This window comes from Podarcis tiliguerta (assembly GCF_965153285.1).
Source record: "Podarcis tiliguerta genome assembly, chromosome: 11".
NCBI classification, from domain to species: domain Eukaryota; kingdom Metazoa; phylum Chordata; class Lepidosauria; order Squamata; family Lacertidae; genus Podarcis; species Podarcis tiliguerta.
In genome coordinates this window covers 20,264,373-20,287,198 of record NC_139544.1, presented here as the reverse complement: position 1 = coordinate 20,287,198, position 22,826 = coordinate 20,264,373, and the positions used below count along the sequence as shown (strand labels likewise).

The 22,826-nt window shown below is 42.6% G+C and overlaps 1 protein-coding gene across 8 annotated transcripts in view; it reads right to left on the bottom strand.

The window, feature by feature from the left end:
• Positions 1-22,826, bottom strand: part of SEMA6A (semaphorin 6A) — a 179,075-nt gene that overhangs the window by 46,898 nt on the left and 109,351 nt on the right. For all 8 annotated transcript variants that reach the window (XM_083403729.1, XM_083403733.1, XM_083403728.1 and 5 more), the window contains exons 5-11: positions 20,971-21,033; positions 19,632-19,733; positions 13,991-14,081; positions 10,874-10,993; positions 8,791-8,879; positions 7,667-7,884; positions 1,489-1,620 (exon numbers count right to left, since the gene is read on the bottom strand). In XM_083403729.1, coding sequence (XP_083259855.1) covers positions 1,489-1,620; positions 7,667-7,884; positions 8,791-8,879; positions 10,874-10,993; positions 13,991-14,081; positions 19,632-19,733; positions 20,971-21,033 — 815 coding nt within the window. The remainder of the gene's footprint in view (positions 1-1,488; positions 1,621-7,666; positions 7,885-8,790; positions 8,880-10,873; positions 10,994-13,990; positions 14,082-19,631; positions 19,734-20,970; positions 21,034-22,826) is intronic.

Here is a 22,826-nt window from a genome sequence, read left to right as displayed (position 1 = left end):
GCATGAGTCTGCAGAGTCCTTTAATAAGACACAGTGTTATCTGTCTTCGATAACTGGAATACAAATGTGCTCAGTTCATTCCTGGAATCTCCCCAGTACTCTCATGGAAACTGGGCCAGAACAGTCATATATTGGCAACAGAAAGATCTACTTCCTTTTGCTGAGTATGCCCTACCCCAACAGTTCCCTTCTGCACAATTCCTTCTTGTCTCATGTAGCTGTGCTTGTCCAGACTTTGAACTCCCAAAGGAGACACTGCAAGTCCACACAGCACAATGATAGACACACACAGACTGAGCAACTGCAAAGATGGTTCCATTAGCCATTGCTATGAGCCAATTACAAACTTGTATGACTGCATTGCTGCAATTGTGCCAATGGAGCATTATTTGACAGCCACCCCCCCTGTGTGTGTGTGTGTGTGTGTGTGTGTGTGTGTGTGTGTGTGAAACCATGCCTGTAATTTTGGGTGGAGGAAGTGTATATGCAATGTGCAAAGTTTAGTACAGGGGTGGTTAGGGACAAAACTGAAATGAAACGTGAATACCGTTAGAAGTAAAAAGGGGGTGTGGAAAAAGCATTTTCTCAGGAGATCAGGGATTAAAAAATAAATTCTTTTAAACCAACATCTTCCTTTACTTTCACATCCTGTTTCCCTTACCTTGCTATATAAATGGGAAATTTCATTTACTGCGAGGGCTCAGTTTTGTTTAGTCAGAAAGAAAGCAGGCAGCAATGGATTTGCCACACCTTGTGAGGGCCCCTATGTCCCTTCCAGAGAGAAGGAACAATCCAGTGACTGAGGAGATGGATCAGGTATCTGACTCTGAGCCCAGTGCTGGTGATGAGGGACACTGTGAACCTGAGGAATCCCACAGCATCAAGACCCGCAGAATCAGAGATGGGACCCCCCTCCCGGACTCAACGAACCATGTGCCTCCTACACTACCCTCCAGCTCACTGGCACAGAGACTTCATTGGGGGAGACGATGGTATGAAGGATAATCAGCCATCTTCTGGCCAGAGGCGTGACCCTTTGACAGCTCAGTTGGTAGCCCTCATGTCTTATCAGTGGATGAGTTAACCTATCACTGCCTGCTCTCTTCTCATTCCCTCTGAGAATGACATAGAATGCCAGGTCACATGGGAGCATTTGCCACCATCTTTTTTTGTGGCACAAGACGGGACTTGGCCCTGAGTCACATTCTTAACCAGACCTTTTTTTCCAGAGGAATCTGTTTAACTCTCCTTTGCTCTCTGGGAAAGAATGGAACAGAGTAGTTGACCGCCTCCTAAAATAATTTTTTCCATTCCTGCATGACCAAACTCATTACAGAGAGTGGGGGAATATAAACCCGTTTGGTTTATACGGAGTTATGCTTCCATCTTCTCTGCATTTGCCTCTGTATCTCACTCAGTTCATGCATACAAAACCAATGATCAAATTCCCAGCCCCTTCACTGCAGAATACTTAGCAAAGAAAAGTACCTGGGCTTGGGCACTCGTTCATCAGGAACTGGTGTCCATATTGAATCTGGAGACTTCTGTTCTTTGAATCTCCCAGTAAATACATTGGCAATGTCAAGAATATCGTAAGCGCAGACAGCAGAGCCAGGGATGCTGCAATGTGACATTTCCAGAAATAGTTACTCATTCTGAAGTTATGCATTCTTTTTTTTCCATCTCAGAAACATGCTGCATAGAAGCCTTCCTGTCAAAGGCCATTCCGTTCTGAACCTTCCAACCTCTGGGTACTGACAATAAAAAATTGCCCCCATACAGACATTTGAGATGCTCCACTGGGCAGCCTGCTCCTGTCAGTACGGCTTGCCTCCAAAAAGATTTTTTTAATAAAACAGCATATTACATTAATTTCGAATTTCCTAAAAGATTAAATGACACAGTTCTGACAACTTGTGGTATGAAGAAATTACTGGGTTATCAAAATCACAGCACATTTTCTGGATGCAAACTGTGTACATTTGTAACATGTTTTTGATGTCAAATCTTCCAGGCCCTGCAAAATCTTTAGCTGCGTCCTAGAAACCATTCAGATGCCCAGAGTGGATACATTTTGCATACTGATGCACATCGCTCAACCCAAAAGTTCAGCAAAAATACCTACCCATCCGTTGCGGTTCTGAAAAATCATTCGATTTTCCTGTATGTTTCTGGCTGAGTTCCTATGAGCAGGAATTTGCTTAACTCGGTCAACTATAAAGAGTTTGCAGAAGGAAATGCAGCTTTGCCTTACACCCACTAAAGTTTAAATTTGAATTTCCAGACTATTTACATGTAACCTAATAGTAGCAATCACTAAATATAATTACAGTCTTACACAAACACTTTTGGAAGGGCTCGGATGTTTCCCTTAGTCAATGACTTTCAGGTATGATTTATTCATTGGTCTGCCTTTGTTGTTTACACATGATCTACTGTAGTACATTTGTGTCTGACTTAGGCGATATGATTTCTGATCAGATAGCAAAGCACCATCTGGCTGAGTCATAATCCCAATTTAAGGTGGTGAGTTATTATCCTACATCCAACCATCGGAATTTGGCTTTTGGATGTGAAGCGATATAAAAGACGCTGCTACATGAGAAAGCTAAAACCGAATGCTAAGTAGATGGTTTGATTATCCAAAAATGGAAATATGCGGAATGAAAATTAGTGAAAGATGAAGGTGGCATTTTCTTATCTCAGGGTTGCTTGTATACATTCAGTCAAGTTTTGGGTTGCCGTATAAACTCATCGGCTGAGAAATAACCCATGATGGTGCTTTCCATCATTTGTGGGGCTGTATTAAAAAGGTAAAGGACCCCTGACCATTAGGTCCAGTCGTGGCCGACTCTGGGGTTGCGGCGCTCATATTGCTTTATTGGCCGAGGGAGCCGGCGTACAGCTTCCGGGTCATATGGCCAGCATGACTAAGCCGCTTCTGGAGAACCAGAGCACCGCACGGAAATGCCATTTACCTTCCTGCCGGAGTGGTACCTATTTATCTACTTGCACTTTGACGTGCTTTCAAACTGCTAGGTTGGCAGGAGCAGGGACCAAGCAACGGGAGTTCACCCTGTCACGGGGATTCGAACCGCCGACCTTCTGATCGGCCAGTCCTAGGCTCTGTGGTTTAACCCATAGCACTACCCACGTCCTGTGGAGCTGTATTAGAAAGACTTAATTACAACCCTACTCTATCGTAGGTTGCTGACTAAACTCAGACATAAAACTTATTAGCAGAACAGTAGTGGCTTTCTCTCAGTGAGAGAGTTAGTGACAGACCCACACTGGCAAAACTGCAGTGCTTATGACTGTGCCTGCGTAATGCCAGGTATATGCATAGCTGGATAACTCAGTTGGTGAGAGTGTGGTGCTGATAATGCCAAGGTTGCAGGTTCGATCCCTGTATGGGACAGCTGCATATTCCTGCATTGCAGGGAGTTGGACTAGATGATTCTCAAGGTCCCTTCCAACTCTATGATCAGACCAGAGAGCAAAACCAGTGTCACTCACTACAATGTGGTCCGCATCCACAATGCAGGATGCCAGCGGCCTAAGGCTGCTTCACGTATTACTAAGAAGCAGGTTCACGCAGAACCTGCTTCCAGCTTGGGCAGTCTCTCCTGGATTCAATGACAATGTGGCCTTGGTGGCTAGGAGAACCTACTTCCAGCTACATCTAATGTGCAAACCACAAAACCTCCTGGACAGAGACAACTTGGCCATGGTACTCCATGCTCTGGGAACCTCCACACTGGACTACTGCAATGTGTTCTGTGTGGGGCTGCCCTTCAAAATGGCCTGGATGCTGCAAATGGTGCAGAATATGGCAGCTAGAATAGGATTCAGAATGGCCGCAGGGACTCTTGTGATACCCGTCCTGAAACATTAGCACTATCCATTTCTGAGCCCAATTCGTGGTGCCTTCTTTAATGTATAAAGCCCTTTGGGTCCCAGATATCTGAAGGAGCACTTCCTACTGTATGTGCTAGTTTGGTTATTATGATCAGTGAATGAAGCCTCGTTGGTAGTGCTACTCCCTCAGGGACTCGGGGAGCAGTGGCTTATGACAGGGTCTTCTCTGTGTTGGCCCCAAAACTGTGAAACTCTCTTTCTAAAGAGGTGTGCCTGGCACCAACACTTTACATCTTTTGTCAGCTACTTAAGACCCACCTGTTTACTCTTTCCTTCGAAAGTGAGGTTTGTTGAACAAGACTTCCCTCCCAATCAATGGAACAACCTACATTTTCTGGTTATGTCCTAGAACCCCACTCAAAAACAGCAGCAGGCTGGAAGCGCCCCAATAATAGCTGAAGGGAAAGGAAAATGGGCTGGTGGGGTGCCCTGAAGGAATAACAGAGCTAATATAAGTTTACACTGTGAGCATTTTAATGTTGCCAAGGACACAGTTAGGAAAATGCAGGAGAAAGTTAGACTTCAACCTATTGAGGGTTTTTGGTTTTTTTAAATGCTTCCTCCCCCCACCCCCATCCCCCTTTGGCTACATACATGTTATTCTCAACACTGATTTTCTTGCAAATAAAACGTGTTTACTTCTGGTGTTGGATGCATTTTCAGTTCATGGCTGAATCATTCCCAAAGCAGCTGTTCTAATTTGGTTGTCAATAGTAGCTATTATGCCTCGCTGCCTTGCCCCTTCTCCTCGTTTTTTTTCCGAGCAGCAGGAGGCCTGCCTTTGACAGTGCTGAGCTTAGCCTTTGACTCCAGGTAGCCAACGCAGAGCTTGAATGCATGAACTCAGGCTCTCCCTCTTCCATCAAATGCCCCTTCTAATAGAAAGCATGGGAAAGGAAACAGGCCCCAGTTGTCACAGGAGCAATTTTACTTTAATTAGCATATTTGCCAAAGTTTCCTGGAGACCTTAGCAACTGGAGATCTTAGCATGTTCCCATAAATTACTGAAAGTGTGTGGTAATATACCAGCACTTACAAATTCTTAACAGATGAGGTGAATGCTGTAAAAGTCTTTTATTAGCTGACCTAAAAAACTATGGGTGTCGGAATAATGGGCCCTGTTACTTTTATTTATGACTCGTATTGCAGCAGAAACGAAAGGACGTCGCCATGCTCAGGCCATCTGCTGAGCTGGGTGCCTTGCAAGGGAAAAGGAAGAGGCAGCCATTCACAGAAAGGGAACTCAAATCTATCATGAGAGAGAATTATTCCTACTTGGCATGCAGGCACTCTTTATTTCCCTCTGAATCACAGGGAGTACAATCTGTTAGGAATCTGTCCTGTCGAAATGCTTTGGAGTTACTCAGCAGTGCTGTTCCGTTCTGTTTCATGAGCCCTATTCATTTCAAAACAGGGCTTGAGTAGAAGGCATTCCCCAATGCATTTCTGAGGACAGTTTCACCCAGTCACAGTAGAAGCAAGTGAGTGAGGAATCCTCCGCTTAATCTCACCAAGGGCAAAACTGGAACATGCCTCCTGGTGCAAAACATGTGGACTCCCGAGGCAGCTCATACAACGCGCACGAGCACAGATTGAGGAGGGCGCCTTTCCACACGTCAGGCAACAGGGAAAGGGGATACGGGAGTCACATATGCTTTGCTTCCACTCTTGCCACCTCTGTTGATCCTGCTGATCAAGAGATGCTGCCATGAGTGGAAGCGTCATGCCAAAGTGGCTCAGTGAACAATGGATGCTTGCTCACTAGAACCCTTTAGCTGTCCCAGTGGCGTAGCGTGGATTGTCAGCACCCGGGGCAAGGCAAGTAATTTGTGCCCCCTAACCCGTGGATTTGCGCCCCCTAACCCTAACCCCCAGATATTGCGCCCGGTGCGGCCGGGCCCCCCTGCACCCCCCACGCTACGCCACTGAGCTGTCCTTTCCCACTGGGCTGAATGAGCCTTCCTAACTGAAACTCACCCAACACAACAGGACTAGTTGTCGGAAAGCCCTTTGAGAGTCATCTGCTGTGGGATGCAAGCCATTATGTCCTCAAAAGGCTTTGCAAACAAGTCGTAGCCAGCTACTGTCAGTTCTACCGCCTCCTTCGGACCAGACTGTAAGAGGCCCCACACTAGCCAGGAAAAGCTCTGCCGGACGGGATAGTGAGGATGCAATGGAGGCAGCAAAGTATGACTTCTAGGCTGCCTTTACTGCCACTAGGTAGACTTGCATTCAGCCAGATCTTTCCTCTCCCCGCGTTCCAGCCGTCTCCTAGCTTGTTTCCTTGCCCTAAGCTCTGGAGTAGCAGGCGCCACAAAGTGGGAGAGGGCATTCAGGGCTGATCATGTCAATGGCCTAAGCCATTCAGTTTTATATAGTTTTAATTGCTTTTTAATTACCCCCCCCATGTTCTTAGCGGTTTTCATTTTTATATGTAAGCTGCTTTGAGTTCCGTCAGGGGGAAAGGCAGGGGATGATGATAATAATAATAATAATAATAATAATAATAATAATAATAATAATAAAAAAAAAAAATTTGCCCATGAGCACCCCATAATAACTGGCCAGGGACCCTACTGAATACATTGGGGGGCACACTGGCTTTGGTGGAGGGAGAGAAAGGGGAAGTCTGTACGTGCAATGTTGGATGTTGACCTATAGCTTTTAAAATTGATGAGGGGCTCATGTTGCAGAAAAGATAATGGCAAAGGCCCAGTCATGTAATGCAAGACACAAGCAGAAAAGAGTGGTGAAAGGACCAGTCAGATCACTGTGTGTGTCGCTGAACACTCCTAGAATCATAGAGTTGGAAGGGACCCCGAGGTTTATCTAGTCTGCAGAAGGGCTAAGCTGGTCTACACCTCCAAAGATTGTACTGCGATTCCACCCCATGTTAAAAATGAGCACTTGGAGAATTGACAAGACAATGGGAAAACATGGGAATGTAATGGGAATGATATTCTTTGGATTCTCCAAAACCACTGAGAAAATTGTGCCAATTTTATGAAGCCGTCACAAAAATGCAAAAAGATGAGATAGAATTCTCAAAGACCTGGTTCACATGTACTTTTTTAAAAAAAATATGGTTTCCATTATGTGAACGAATCTCCACAATTTTCAGGCTCACATGCTCCCCACTGGTCCTCTTTTATAGTCCAGGAGGAGGACACTGAATGCTCTTGATTTGGGTTTTCAGCAAACCACATTCCCCACAACATCAGAACTCAACAAACTATGGCTTGGTTAAACTCCTGTCAGTTGAACAACCAGAATCAATCCAGAATCTCTGAATCTAGCTTGCTGTCATCATTCATACTTTAATAAATCACAATTCCCAGAGTTTAGACATTACTGGAAACTGCAGTTAGATAAAAATGAAAAACAGATGCTATCGGTTTCCTCCTGTAACATGTGAAAGAGGGGAAGGGTGGTAGCTGGAGGATTAAAACACATAGAACTTGTTCATCTAGCAGGAAAATACTTTGCCATTGTGTCTGAACCAGGCTGCAGACTTTTCCCAGTGATGAAATTTTGATAGTTAAGTGGTATATAAACAGCTTAAATAATTAAATAGGCAAATACACTGGAAAACTATAGAGTACAAGACTTTTTACAACTTCCTCTACTTTGCATTCACAACCACCATTCCTAGCTTCCAAAGTTCTGGCAGAAGACTCGAAAAGCTTGTGGGATTCAGGAGCAATTCAATTCAAAAACTTGCAAGCAAGAATGATACTAGCTAAATTACCTGTTGTAAGGGGTGGAGAAGGTGGCCAAGACAATATTGCGACCGTTGATATGGATAACATCTGTAACTGCCTGCAGTATGTTGAAATAGAAGTGTGAATCGCCAGGAACAGAGCAGTTCAGCCGTGCCTTCAGGAAGGAAGTCCATTGTTTTTCTAGTACACGTTGGGACCCACCCATGTCATTCTTGCACACACGAGCTACTCTGGGGAAAACTACCTAGAGTTGGGGAAGGTGCGGGGAGGGGGAAGAAAGAAACTGAGCTATTTATTCATCAAAAAGACTTTGCTGAAGTGCTGTTTCTACCCACCTCCCTATTTTTTAAAAATATATATAAAAAGACAGAAATGGCAACACTTGTCGCTTGATTTGATCCCATGTTTTCCATAATCTGTGACAAATAGCAAACAGAAGAAAATTCGGCTTTGGAACGCTGTACTATGAAAGATAAGCCGGTGACATTTCATACACAGCCATAAATCCTTCAGGAGAACTGTTCTCAGCTTGTATAAAACTCATTTCTATGCAGACCACTCAGCTTTCTCTTTCGACAAACAAAAGCACATTCTACATCTGCGATCCACACAGCCTAAACCACTAGCCTCCTCTATCCCCAGCATTTCTTTAAAGTATGCAAGCGTCATCAGGACTTTATTTATGCCTGTCTCCTTTTTAACCTTGCAAGCTTTTTAATACATTTATTGCGCTTTTTTATTTATATAATATATATATATATCTTGTCAATAAGGCTTCCATTGTGCTTTTATGATACAGCAAGGCTGAAATTTCCTTCCCATTTACTTCTGCTGTTCTCCAAATGCAGCTGCTTCCTTGCTTTAAAGTCAGGCTTGTAATGATTATTTGGAGCTCTGAATTAAATCAATTTGCCATATGCTTTCCTGCTTAATGGGGAAGAGAAGAAGAAAAGCCCTGTGCCTCTTGTTGCCATCAGAAGCCAGAGTGTTTTATATCCAAGGCAGAGTGCAATGCTGTATTCCAACCAACCTTTGGCAGCAGCAGCAGCAACATCCTCTCAAAACAATGACCTTGCCATTATGATTTATAGCTCTCATTTCAAGGTCATTCCTAACTCACGCTGGCCTACAATATATTTTTGCCCCTTACCTTCCCCATGCTGTGATACTCCACGGCTATTTCTCGAAAGAAGAAGTAGATATAGTTGCCATAATCCACTGCATGGACAAAGTAAGGCTCTGCAAGAAAGACGAAACATACAAATAAGCAAGGAACTATGAACAAAGCACATCAATTTGGTGTGGGTTTTTAACTCCTGTTTAAGCAGGAAGACTAGTCCCCTATAGCAGGCACGCCCAACTCTCTGGAGACTGTGATCTACTCCCAGTATAATAAAACTGGCAGTGATCTACCCAGTGTCATTGCCCAGAGTAGTTGAGCTTTTTTTCTTGGCTGCCGATCGCTAAGGATCCCACGATCGACCAGGAACACTCCGCGATCGACCAGTAGATCGTGATTGACCGGTTGGACATGTCTGCCCTATAGCATAGAATGGTTGAAAAAACACCAGCATATGGAGTCAGGATCCGTATATGCTACCTACAAAGGGACAAATTTCCTTATTTGTGCTGAGCCACAGTTCGGCTTAGTGTCGTGTGAGAACTGGGCCAAAATGAGCAACCCAGAGTTAAAGGCCTTTCCCACTTACATGCACTGAAAATGAGGGAGTGGGGTTGCTGCTATATTTAAAGGTAAAGGTAAAGGGACCCCTGACCATTAGGTCCAGTCGTGGCCGACTCTGGGGTTGCGGCACTCATCTCGCTTTATTGGCCGAGGGAGCTGGCGTACAGCTTCCGGGTCATGTGGCCAGCATGACTAAGCCGCTTCTGGCGAACCAGAGCAGCACACGGAAACGCCGTTTACCTTCCCTCCAGAGCGGTACCTATTTATCTACTTGCACTTTGACATGCTTTCGAACTGCTAGGTTGGCAGGAGCAGGGACCGAGCAACGGGAGCTCACCCTGTCGCGGGGATTCGAACCGCCGACCTTCTGATCGGCAAGTCCTAGGCTCTGTGGTTTAACCCACACAACAGCCCTAATCTAGCACTATGGCAATGTGGCTGTGTAGGGCAATGTAGAGTCATGTATAGCTTTTGTTGTTGTTGTTTTGTTAACGAAGAGGAAGATGTGCCTCTGGGGGTTCAGGGCCCTATGTTGGTCCCCAAGCATTTTCACAGCTCATTTTCTCCTATTCCAAGGTCCCATTGTTCCACTGCCTTGTCCTCTGAAGGCAGGAAAAATCATGCATAGCAATAAACTGGGGATACAAGTCTTCCATTTGCGTTAATTTACTCTGAATACAAAATTTGGGGTCTTTTTATTTGCAGAAGCAGCAGCGGTATTTCTTCCACAGAGAATTGCCTATAGTCACATAGAGAAGTAGTAAAATGCTTGCTAATTATAAAAAATACAATAATTTTCAAAGAAAGATTGGATATAACAGAATCATTTTCACACTGCTCTCTCTCTTTCTCTCTCCCCCCTCCCCCCTCCTCTTGCATTTCTGTCTACAAGCAAAAGCCCCCTTTTCACTATCTCAGAATGTGTCACCCATTCATAAGGCCATTGGAAAAGAATGAATGGCAACATTCTTAACAATGGGGCTATTTAGAACATACAAATTGCCTAATTCAGCAGCACCCATTCAGCACTTCATGACAATGAAATGGAAGTTTTGTTATTTTATTTTTATTGATGGATCTTAAGACCACAGAACAAATTCTTTACACCTCATAAAGCGTTGATAGTTACTTAGCCCAATTGGAGGGAAGGGCTGATGGCGCCACCACGGCTTCAAAATGCTCCTTACCTGCTCCGAATCACTATCTTTTCCATAGCATGGTGAAATAGCCAGGCTTTAAAAAAGTAAATTGGATGCAACCTATTCTTGGTGGCTCTATCAATATCTAGCAACTCGGGGGGTGGGGAGAGTGAAATAAATGTACCAGTAAGGAAGGCAATTTAGTGCCCTCTACCTGACAGAAGCCCTTGCTGAAATGAAGTACAACCGACATGTGCTTTGAACATCTTTTATTTGTAACAATCACTAAAGGACTGGACTGCAAAACAGCACAGTAAAATATAAAGCAAAACAACACAGCAAGGTCTGCCAGGAACCTAAGACTGTAATCAAAAGTGCTGCCCTTCCTCTCCCTGCTTCTGTTTACGTACCTTTTAACCATTTCGAATCATGTTTGACTGTCCGCAGAGTTGGGCTGTCTCCAAGGCTCCGGTAAATGACCGCATCTATTGCAAGGAAGTCTGTCACAGTGGCGGAATACAGTTTTCCCTCTTCAGAGGCGGAAATGAAAGAAGGAGAGAGAGAGAGGCAGAGACAGAAAACAACACAAAGAAATAGAGTGAAAGAAGAGTTCATTTATCTTTCCTCGGGAATCATTGAAACAGGCTATTGAAAACAATCCAAAAAGGACCACAAGGGTCATCTAGTTTTTTTGGCCAACATGGGGCTCAAACCCACAACCCTGAGATTAAGAATCTCATGCTCTACTGACTGAATCACTGCATAAAAGAATGTGGTATCTGACTGGACCTTTTGTGCAACCAATATGGCATTTGGAAATAATTTTCAGAAGAATACACTTTGACTTTGATATATATCCCTGACATGAGTGTGTGTGTGTGTGTGTGTTCAAACAGATATGCAATCAAACATTAAAAAGGTAAAGGACTCCTGGATGGTTAAATCCAGTCAAAGGTGACTATTGTGTTGCGGCACTCATCTCGCTTTCAGGCCGAGGGAATTGGCATTTGTCCACAGACAGCTTTCTGGGTCATGTGGCCAGTATGACCAAACTGCTTCTGGCAAAACGGAACACCATGACGGAAACCAGAGTGCACGGAAATGCCGTTTACCTTTCCGCCACTGTGGTACCTATTAATCTACTTGCACTGGCATCCTTTCAAACTAATAGGTTTGAAACATATTCAGACTTTATCAGGAGAAATAAATCATGCACTGCGCAGTTCTGAAAAGAGGGTGCAGAAACATTTACAGATTTGCTCTGGTTAAAAAATAGTTTAGAAATGAAATGAAGGCTGAAATCCTAGCATGTAAGGGCCATTGGATACAGTGGAACTTGCTCCGAAGTAAATGTGCATATGATTACATTGAACAGGACTGAATGAACATGTGGCAATCGTACTGTTTTGGACACAGTCTCTGCAGGAAGAAGTATCAAGATATGTTCTACAACAATGCCACTAAAAAAATTACTGTCTACCAGCAACAAGGTTGTATGCAGGTAAGTAATCAAGAATCCAGATTGGAGTAAAAGTTGGATGATTTCAAATATTCAGGATTTTGTGTTTTGTGAATTAACACAGGTTAGTCTATTATGCAGGGATGCGGGTGGCGCTGTGGTGTAAACCACTGAGCGTAGGGCTTGCCGATCAGAACGTCAGCGGTTCGAATCTCCGCGACGGAGTTAGCTCTCGTTGTTCGGTCCCTGCTCCTGCCAACCTAGCAGTTCGAAAGCACGTCAAAGTGCAAGTAGATAAATAGGTACCGCTCTGGCGGGAAAGTAAACAGCATTTCCGTGGCTGCTGTGGTTTGCCAGAAGTGGCTTAGTCATGCTGGCCACATGACCTGGAAGCTGTCTGCGGACAAACGCCGGCTCCCTCGGCCTATATAGCGAGATAAGCGCTGCAACCCCAGAGTCGTCCACAACTGGACCTTTACCTTTAGTCTATTATGCAATCTAGTACATTTTAAATAGGGAGTGGGGGACATAGTAGTTAGACACCCTGCTTCTTCTGGAGCTAGGCACCTGCTGGGGAAAAAAACATCCCAAAGGTTTTCCCAGGTGGTTTCCACAATACTACTGCGTATTCTACAGCTAAATTTGAAATGGGATCATTGGGGTTCATGCTAACACAATTTCGGTAATGAGACAATTTAATCTAAAATCTATAAGGCACAAATTTCCAAAATGCCATTCTATAATCAATGGCCCAAATTAACCCCTCTAATAAGCACTCAATTTTTAAACTACTGCAAAAAGAAGAGTTAATTGCATTTCATTGCATGCATAATAAATCATGATTAAACCCACAGACTCTGGTTGAGTCTCCTCCCCTGCCACAGCTGGTAACAAAACATCAGGAAGCTGAATCACACCAGGTTTGTCCTTTTTTTCTCCTTTCTATTTTAGCCCACAAAGTGTGGAACCATACATAATGAATGGTTATTACTACAGTTCATGTGAAATCTTTTGTTTTATCATGGGCTTTCAGAAGGCAGGATGTGAAAAGATGTTCTGCCTCACCCTGACATCGTGTTCTATCAGAACACTATTTTTCAGATACCAAAAGAAAATAAGAAATTGTTCATGTATGCAACATCAGCAACCCGGATTCTACTAGCCCCAAGATGGAAGGAAGACACGATACCAACAGTAGAAGAATGGCAACTGAAACTGATGGACTCTGCTGAAATGGCTAAACTTACAGAAAAGCTCAGAGACTATGATAATGAGAAATTTTAAAAAGAATGGCAAACATTTATTGTATATTCACAAAAATATTGTAAACAAGTAGAAACGTTTGGCTTTGATTAAATACTTGCAAGTAGTTTTAAATGAGATAAAATCTATGAAAGGAAACCTGAATTGAAATACTAAAGTTTGATGGCATGTAGTTACAATATGAGGATAAGAAAATGAGGCTTATGCAGTATAATTATGCAGAAAATGTATATATTTATGAACCAGGAAAGTAAACGGAGGGAAGTCAGGAGGTTAAAAAGAACCTCCAAAAAAAGTGAATGTTATATGATTACTTTTACTTTTTAAAAATTCTTTTTTACTTGTATCAATTTCTTATCTTTTCTTGTTGATGCAAAATGTTGAAGCTGAAATCATAAAATCAATAAAAATTTATTTACATAAAAAAGAACACTATTTCCTTTTATACATACGAGTGCAGATAATGCCTTGCAAAACAGAGAGGTCTGAATAGGTCACCATCCATTCATTAGTCCCAAGCTACGTGATACGTTGGAAGCTAAGTATTTCCTCCTGACTTCTACTATAGGTTATTGTTCATAAACTCACCACCTTGGTATCTGAAGAAGTGTGCATGCACACAAAAGCTCATACCAATAACAAACTTAGTTGGTCTCTAAGGTGCTACTGGAAGGAAATTTTTTTTATTTTGTTTCGACTACGGCAGACCAACATGGCTACCTACCTTGTGGATGTGCATCATAACCGTACTAAAGTAAGCACAAAACTGTAATACGGTGTGTTATTTTTTCTGTTGCTTTATTACCTGCAAACAACGCAACGTTGGCATGCTTTGCATCATAAGGACACCTCGCCATTCCACTGAACTCATCTCCCAGAAACTCCAAAGTATCCATCTGAAAAAGAAAATAGCAGAATCCCTTTAGAAGCAAATAAACCAGACTAAATGAACACTCTGAGTTCCTTTTCTTCCTTTATCTGCAGACGTTTTTACTGTGTTTTAAGAACACAGCTAAATTATGGTATTAACCTACTTTTTCACAGTTTGCAATCATGTGGAGCACGGCTTGCCATTTATTTATTTATTTTTTTACTGCAAAAGAGCCTCTTTTCCTCATACTATTTATAACCAGAATCATGCTTTCCTTTTCTTTTTTGCAATTTCCCTTTCGGAAAGACATTTGATATTTTGGTTGGAGCCGGTGTCATGCATAAATCCTCTTTCTGCCTGTCAAGAATTAATCTGCGAAGTACTTGTAAATCTCAGCCTTAAGTGTAACCCTTGGGAAACTAATTCTCCATAGGGTAGCCGTAATTATACAAATAACCAGCTCAACACAAAGCAGAAGTTCAGCAGGTTTATAGCAGAAGCTACAGGGAAAAGTACAGAGCCTGTGGGCCTAAGATTCATGTATCTCAGGATTACTCAGCAGTGACTTTTGTTTTATGTGGGTTCTTGGATCTACCTAGCAAATTCAATTTACTTCAAGCGTAAGATACAGAGTTTGAAACGCTAGTGTGGATAATCAGCCATCTAAGCACCACCAGTCGCATCCAATCAACTTCCAGTCCCATGTATGGAGAGGCCTATTTCAAAGCAATGGGTGATTTGTCATCATTTGTTTCCTGTCTTGTATCTCCTCCTCTCTAGACCTTCTGAAGGGAATCGTTTGTGTTTATCCTAGGATGGAAAAGCGTTTAAAATAATTGTAAAAAGGAAAGGAGTACAGTGTTCTGGGCCCATCTGCACTTTCGCTTCCAATGCCCAAGGGACGACAGTAGCATCAGGCCAGCGCACGTCAAGTGCTCTAACACTGCTGAGCCCAGGTGCTCCAATGACCTTCTGAAGGCCCCTGAGATGTTATTGAGTGCAGGCTTTCTGACAGCACTGCAACAGGTGTGGAAACCAAACTGGGCCCATATATCATTGAGAATGAAACATCTGTAGAAATAATAAAAGAAGGCCATTTATATTCCCCACATGATTCCACAATATCTATATCTGTATTTGTGCAAGAAATATGGCTTCCCAGCTGGAAGACTCCTTGAGGTTTGTCTGTCACATTTATTACAGTGAGGACTAAAGCACAGTTTCCCAAACTATATCGCTGCATGACTCCCCAAATTCAAGAAAAATAACTGCCTCTCTACATGTAAGACAGAGACTTAAGCTTGTAGTCTTCTACTCTGTTCTTTGGTTTGCTGGAAGGAAGGGAATGAGCATCTATAGAACCATGAAGTGCTTGAGAGTGTCAGAGCAATCAGGGTCTTGGGGGAATGTAGAGTTGCCACCATGATAAACTACAGACAATCAGCAATATGGCAAGATGCCTATTGGTTTTGGAATTATAATTCCTACCCCAAGATACATTTTTAAGAGGATACAGGGGAGAAGCTTGAGTGTCTCCTCTGAATTCTCTACACGTTCCTTTGATTCACACTGAGAAAACCTGAGGACTGAAGTAACATCAACTTGATGTGGTACTTGAAACCAAAGTATATTAGCTATAAGTTGGGTATGGTAAATATGGAGTCAGCAAAGATGATGCACGGTGAGATGTATGTTGTGGCAGAGTATGCAGTATGCCATTTATCCGGACAAAAAACCATCTTCCCAACAAGGGATGCATATTGCAGAAGACAAGGACTAGGTACACTTCATATACCCAATAATTTGTACTCCATATGCCCATAAGAATCACTGCCTCTTAGAATGCAAAGAATCATACCTACTTAAGAGATCTATCTTCTTGCGGCTTGATAAGGGTATGACCCTTCCTCTTTTAACAGATTGGAGAACTGGGCCAAAACCAACCTGATGGATTTCATTAGGGACAAATGTAAGGTTCTGCATTTTGGCAGGAATAAGCAGCTGCACAAATATAAAATGGGGGGCACCTGTGAAAAGGATCTAGGGGTCTTAATAGCTCATAAGCTTAACATGAGTCAACAGTGTGACGCAGCAGTGAAAAAGCTAATGCTATTCTAGGCTGCATCAACAGAAGAAGTGTGTCCTGATCAAGGAAACTCATAGCACCGCACTATTCTGCCTTGGTCATACCACACCTGGGATACTGTGTCCAGTGCTGGGTACCATAGTTTAAGGAGGATAATGACAAGCTGGAATGTGTGAAGAGGAAGGCAACCATGATGACAAAGGATCTGGCAACCAAGCCTGATGAGGAAGGGTTGAAGGAGTTGGTAAATAAGAAACTGAGAGGACATATGATAGCCATCTTCAACTATCACATGGAAAATAGAGGAAGCTTGTTTTCTCCTGCTCTGGAGGCTAGGACCCAAACCAATGGCTTCAAATTACAAGAACGGAGATTCTGACTAAACATCAGGAATAACTTTCTGATAGTCAGAGCTGTTGGGACAGTGGGATGGACTCCCTTGGAAGGGGGTGAACTCTACTTCTTTGGAAGTTTTTTAGCAAGGCTGGCTGGCCATCTGTCATGGATGCTTTAGTGGAGATTCCTGCATTGCAGTGGGTTGGACTAGATGACCCCCAGGGATCCCTTCCACCTCTACAATTCTATGATTAAATTATTTAAGACAAATCACATCTAGGGTTCCTCTAGCGGGGAGATGGATGCAGTATCGAGTGCATCAATGTTATACTTTTAAAATCATTTCCAAAGTATTGTGAATATACAATTTTAATGAACAGATTAACTGATTAAAAATGTTTTTAATTGACTAAAGTTATTTAACTGGGCTGCAGCCACACTTTTGCTCGCTAGATACCCGCCCCCACACAATGTAGTATTTTCATTCGCTCCTCCATAAACCCCATGCATGCGGATTTGAACTATAGCAGTAATTGAGGATTTTATGAGGCACAGCTTAGATTTGTCAGCGCACAAAGCTGGTGAAAGCTTTCACCGTTGCTAAGTTAACATGTCTGAAGCAAGCAGATGACATCCAAGATCCTACTATAAATCCTAGAGCTCTGGTTGCTACTATAGTTGTTCCTCTCTTCCATTTATAACAACCTAGCTATAGCAGCAAGAATGTCAAGAGCTCCTGCTCAAAGCGCTAGCCAACCATTCTTTCTTTCAAAATAATCTGTTCTATCCTCCTCACCCCTCCAATTTTTTTGTCCTGTCCTCTGGTCATTCAACATTCTGTGATATCTGAGCAGGCCAAGTCCTCACTGAGTTGTTCTAGGGTTTTTTGTTGCCTTCAGTTTTTTTCTTCTTTTGTTGCCTTCAGTTTTTTTCTTCTTTTCTTCTTTTGTTGCCTTCAGTTTTTTTTCTTCTATATCTGCAGATCTTGGGTTTTTGCAGAATGTGCCTTCATTCTTCTTTCTCAGGAGCCCTATAATCATGCTGGAACTCACCAGCCAGGTTGGCTATTAGTATATATGAGTAAACCTTCTCCGCTCTCAGGAGAGGAGCTGGAGAGGGGCCTTGCAAATAAGAGAAATTATAAGCACAATGTGCTTTTCACTGTGCCTCAGTTTCTAACAGCCAGATCTAAAGCAGCAAAAATTTTTTGCAACGACTGCAAAGAGGGTTCCTTCCAGGACTGAACTCCTAGGACCAAAATGATGAGTGAATGCAAAAGATACGAATTGAATTTCTGTGCACCAAGAGTCAATACTGTGCTCAGGTAAGAAGGGAAATGAACTTTGGTGCCAAAACTTGCTTTCTTCTGAGAAGATCTGAGCAGCTGAGCAGCAGCAGCTGATCAGCGCTGACCACTTCACTCTTCGGCAAGCCAGTTTCCTGCTGTACCAACCTCTTCGCTGCCTATATTCGCAACGGCGGGGCTGGGTATAACACCACAGCCAGGTTCCTACTTCCATATGCTTGAGATGGCTACAAATCCTTAGCTTCAGGCATCTCCTTTCAGGTCTGTCAGAGTTGAACATTTTAATTAACAACCGCCGAGGGAATAACTTGACTGTACCAAGCGGTAACATAGTCTTCCAAGTGAGTACAAAGTATTATCGGGCTTACGCAGCAATAAATACCAATTCAAGAGGATTGCGAAAGATACCTAAATTGCTTCAGGCGCACCTTAATTTCAGACAGGGATTAAACCTACATTCTGCAATCCAAAACTCTGTAGGGTTCCGATACACACATGGAGCTCCACGTGAGCGAAGGCTTTCCCATTCAATCTCAGGCAAGCAGCTGTGTGAGCAATGGATCTGAGTATGTCTAAAAGCTCTCAGCACAATAGCAAGTGGAAACCCAACTTCAGGACGAGGGAGGTCAAACTAGAGCAGATAAACTGAATCCTCTCACAAGGCAGTCTTCTGTTGCTTTACCTAGCCTGTAGCTCACTCTCCCTGGTGGGCGCAATCGCGGGCTGGCATTTCTCCATGCGCCGGGATCCAAAATGGGAAGCACCAGTGGCTGTTTCCCAGGCAGCAAAGAAAGCCTCTGGGCTGCTTGGGTATTTGGTCCTGCCTGCTTGTCTAATCAGCGAATCGCAAATGAGCACGGGCTACTAGGAGGCGCGCTTATATTACATAGGCACATGACTTGCTCTACAGCCACCATTTGTTGGATCTTCTTCCACCCTCCCACCCTTTATATACAGTGGTACCTGGGGTACAGACGCTTCAAGTTACACATGCTTCAAGTTACAGACTGCTAACCCAGAAATAGTACCTCGGGTTAAGAAATTTGCTTCAGGATGAGAACAGAAATCGTGCGGCGGCAGCGGGAGGCCCCATTAGCTAAAGTGGTGCTTCAGGTTAAGAACAGTTTCAGGTTAAAAACGGACCTCCAAAACGAATTAAGTTCTTATCCCGAGGTACCACTGTATTGCTGTTGCATGTTATTCTCCTCAATCTTGCTATTGCATAGTCAGTCGCTGTATTTGGGGCCAGGCTGGAATCTCCCCAGTTGGCAAATTGGCTCCAGTGCTCTGCTTTTCGCCATCCTCATAGCAATTATCACAACTTTGGCAGTTCAACCAAGTAGTCTTGGTTGGAGAGGTGGTTATAGCCTCTGCCTGGCCCCTCTGAAGTGGCGTATCCTGGTAAAGGGATCCAGGGGAGATGCTTCTGTCCAGTCGCCCAGGTGGGGGGCACAGGGCCACAGAACAGGTGCAATCTAGGGAGGAGGGAATTACCCCTTGATGTAGGTCAAGGATTCCTTCATTTCCGGTTGACCCCAAAACTCAAGTTCTTCTGGCAGACAAGCCGGAAGGGGTGGGATCTACCCAGTGCCTATGCCAAACCTCTTACATCCGTTGTCAATAAAGTTGTGGCCTTATTTTGCCCAAATATTGGTTGTCATGTCTTTTATTCTTGGTATTGGGGAAGACCAAAGACTAGGAGGGATGCCTTGCCACACACAAAAAAATGCTGAATGCATTTTAGTCAAATGTAGTTCTGCTGTTACAAACAGATTTCAAGCCATTATAATAATTTATGGTAAAATCTTTCCAGTCATTAATGCATTCTTTAAAAATGCAATGCATACCTTATAATTCCTGCAGGAGGGACTGAAGGCATTTGTCCCACAAATAAATAATGTATCATCATCTCTTTTTAGAAGAACCTTAATAAAATTATGACATTCATCCTGCAAAAAATAAGAAGAGCACAAATATTATTTCAGCAAACACATTGCAAATATTCTTCTTAACACTTTCAGGTTTCCTTGCAAAATGGCTACAACAGTTAAATAAAAATATTTGTTTGACCAGTACAAACTGGCTTAACCAAACGATTGTTTAACCAAACAAATTGGCTGTTAGGACCTGAGGCCATCATATTGCTCATCTATGCTGATGTTCATTAGATGGAGTGAATCTTAATGCTAGTCTTTGATTCAAGAATAGGACCTCAGTACTTCATTTCCTACACTATGGTAAATGACACTGCTAGTAAGTAAGTAAAGAGAGCTCAGGATGTAATGGAAAAAATGGAGCCGACTATACAGTGGTGCCCCGCAAGACGGAAAACCCGCTAGACGAAAGGGTTTTCCGTTTTGGAGGTGCTTCGCAAAACGAATTTGCTATGGGCTTGCTTTGCAAGACGAAAATGTCTTGCGATTCCTGGTTTCCCCCCCTCCCCCCCTTTTCCCCAAGCCCCTAAGCCGCTTAACAGCTGATCGCTAAGCCGCTTAACAGCTGATCTAAGCCGCTAATAGCCTTTTAGCAGCTAATCCGCTAATCCCTTAAGCCTTTAATAGCCGCTAATAGCCTTTTAGCAGCTAATCCGCTAATCCCTTAAGCCTTTAATAGCCGCTAATAGCTGCTAAACCGCTAATAGCGCTAATAGCGCTAATCCGCTAATGGGCTTGCTTCGCAAGACGAAAAAAACCGCAAGACGAAGAGACTCGCGGAATGGATTCTTTTCGTCTTGCGAGGCACCACTGTATTTCATTTAGGTTTATCCACAGTTAATCATATCTTGCATTACTATAACATTTGTCTAAGATCATTTCTGCCTCCCTATGCCCAGAAAAAGGCCACATATATTAGACACACTATTATGCCAGCAACCAATGGAAATTGGATAGTTGTGCTTAGCTCCTCAATACAACATTGAATGATGTCAGTACACCTTGCTGAATCCCAATTCCGGTGCTCCTAAGCATTTTACGATGTTGCTGTGTCTGCTGTCATAATGTTTCATCACATTAGAAGCAAACTATTTTTGCAAATTAAAGTCTTCAATAAGCTGATGGGCGGGTGTGTGTGTGTGGAAGCAATTACTAGCTGAATGGCATGATCCACATCACAGAGAGTGGTCTGAGATAACAGTCAAGAAACTAAACAAAACTGGCAGCTGCCAGAGAAATGAAAATCACCTACCTTATGTTTTCCCTTCATTCTGCATGTGTCTACATCGAGCTGCCTGGATTTCCACGTCAATTTCTGCAAGGATCAAGGAAGAAATCAATTAAGAGCCCAGAGGTTGTTGTGTTTGATTTCAAAAGTAAGAGTTCCCTAAGGAAAACTACTTCTCAATATAAGCTTATTGAAAGCTTTCTGCACTTTGACTATGGTTAATTTACCATAACAATGGAACACCACAGATGCGGAACACTTGCAAAGCTTTGAGTGGTACCTGGCAAACTGAAAACACCTCACTGAAACAAGCAAATTTGGTGAGAGGAAAACATTAACAAATGGTTACATATTCTTGTTTTCCTTGTTAATATAGACTATTTACATATATAAGTATTTGTATATATGTGTGTGTGAAAATCTGTGTTTTGTTTGCAATAAATGTGTGTACATCTATAAAAAAATCTGTTTTATCTGCAATGAAATAAAATTGGTTACACATTTGACTGTTGCCTTGTCTTCCAATTTTGAACTTTTTAGTCACAGTAACATTTGCAATGTTTGCATAAATTAGGGTTGCCATGTTTTAAAAAGTGAAAATCCGGACATTTAAACCGATTTTAGATAATTCTGCCCGAACGCCATTTCCAAAGGGCAAATCCCAGGAAATTCTAGACATATGGCAGCCCTAAAATAAACATATACAGGCTTTCACCAATGATGGTTGGGTGGGTTACATAAAAGATATTGCTATATAAAACAGCAGATGAACTTACAACTTCGATTAAAATGTCAATTAAAATCAAACCAGCAGCAATAAACAGGAGGGGCAACCTTCACTTATCTCAGTTCATTTTCTACAAATCCCTAAGCTATGACTCTACCGCATTTTAAACCAAAGATGGACTCTGGCATGCTACCTGAACCCACGACAGAGAAACAATGAGACCTGATTCAAGCAACCTGTCTTACTCAAAACTGGCTCACTGGAAAGGATCTCTCTCTCAGTGGAAGAGTCCATGCTTTGCGGGTGGAAGATCGCACATTCCCATGTAGGGCTGGGACAGACTTCTGTTTTAAAACTCTAAATAGCTGCTAAATAGTGAGTACAAACAATACTCAGCTGGATTGATCAATGGTGTGCATTGGTATAAGATAGCTTCCTATGTTCCTGTTGAGCTTCAGAAGCTTTTACTTGCAAAAACCATTCTCTTTGAACTCCTCTGGCTGAAAACAAATGTCAAACTCGCTTATTTGTTGCTCTATAAACTAGATTTTGGCTAATAAGCAGACCCGTTTTAAATTACTTGAACTCAAAGGGGAGGGAAATGTTGATAACTGGAGCCACTGAAAGATATACTGTCTGGGTACCTTAAATCACATAATGCATGTCTTAAAATACCAACAGTTATGCAAATATTGCGGACAATATTTCCACCTAACATATAGCTCTGTTATTCAGTTGTGAAGTATTTTTATCAAGTAAAATGTGTTTTTTCCACTGATGTTGCATCACCATTTTCCCAACTGCTTCTCAGGTCTGTTAGTTTAGCCTGTAATTTTAGCTCCACTCTTGAACATGATGTTAGTCATCATTCCCAGGGTGCCAGATGCACACAAAGAAGTGAGACAAGCCTTTTTCTCCCAACTCTGATACCTACGTACAGCTCTTTCTTATCACACGTCACTTATGGCCTACTTAACAAGGAACAGGAAAAACACTTCAATTTCCATCTTCATTTACCTTGGGTACAATGTACCCTTATAAGCCAATTAGAAAAAAACAACAACCTATGTTTTGCTTAGTATATATCTGCTTGATTATATACATTATAAAATGAAGTAATAATAATAAATAAATAAACTTTACAAAAAATCTG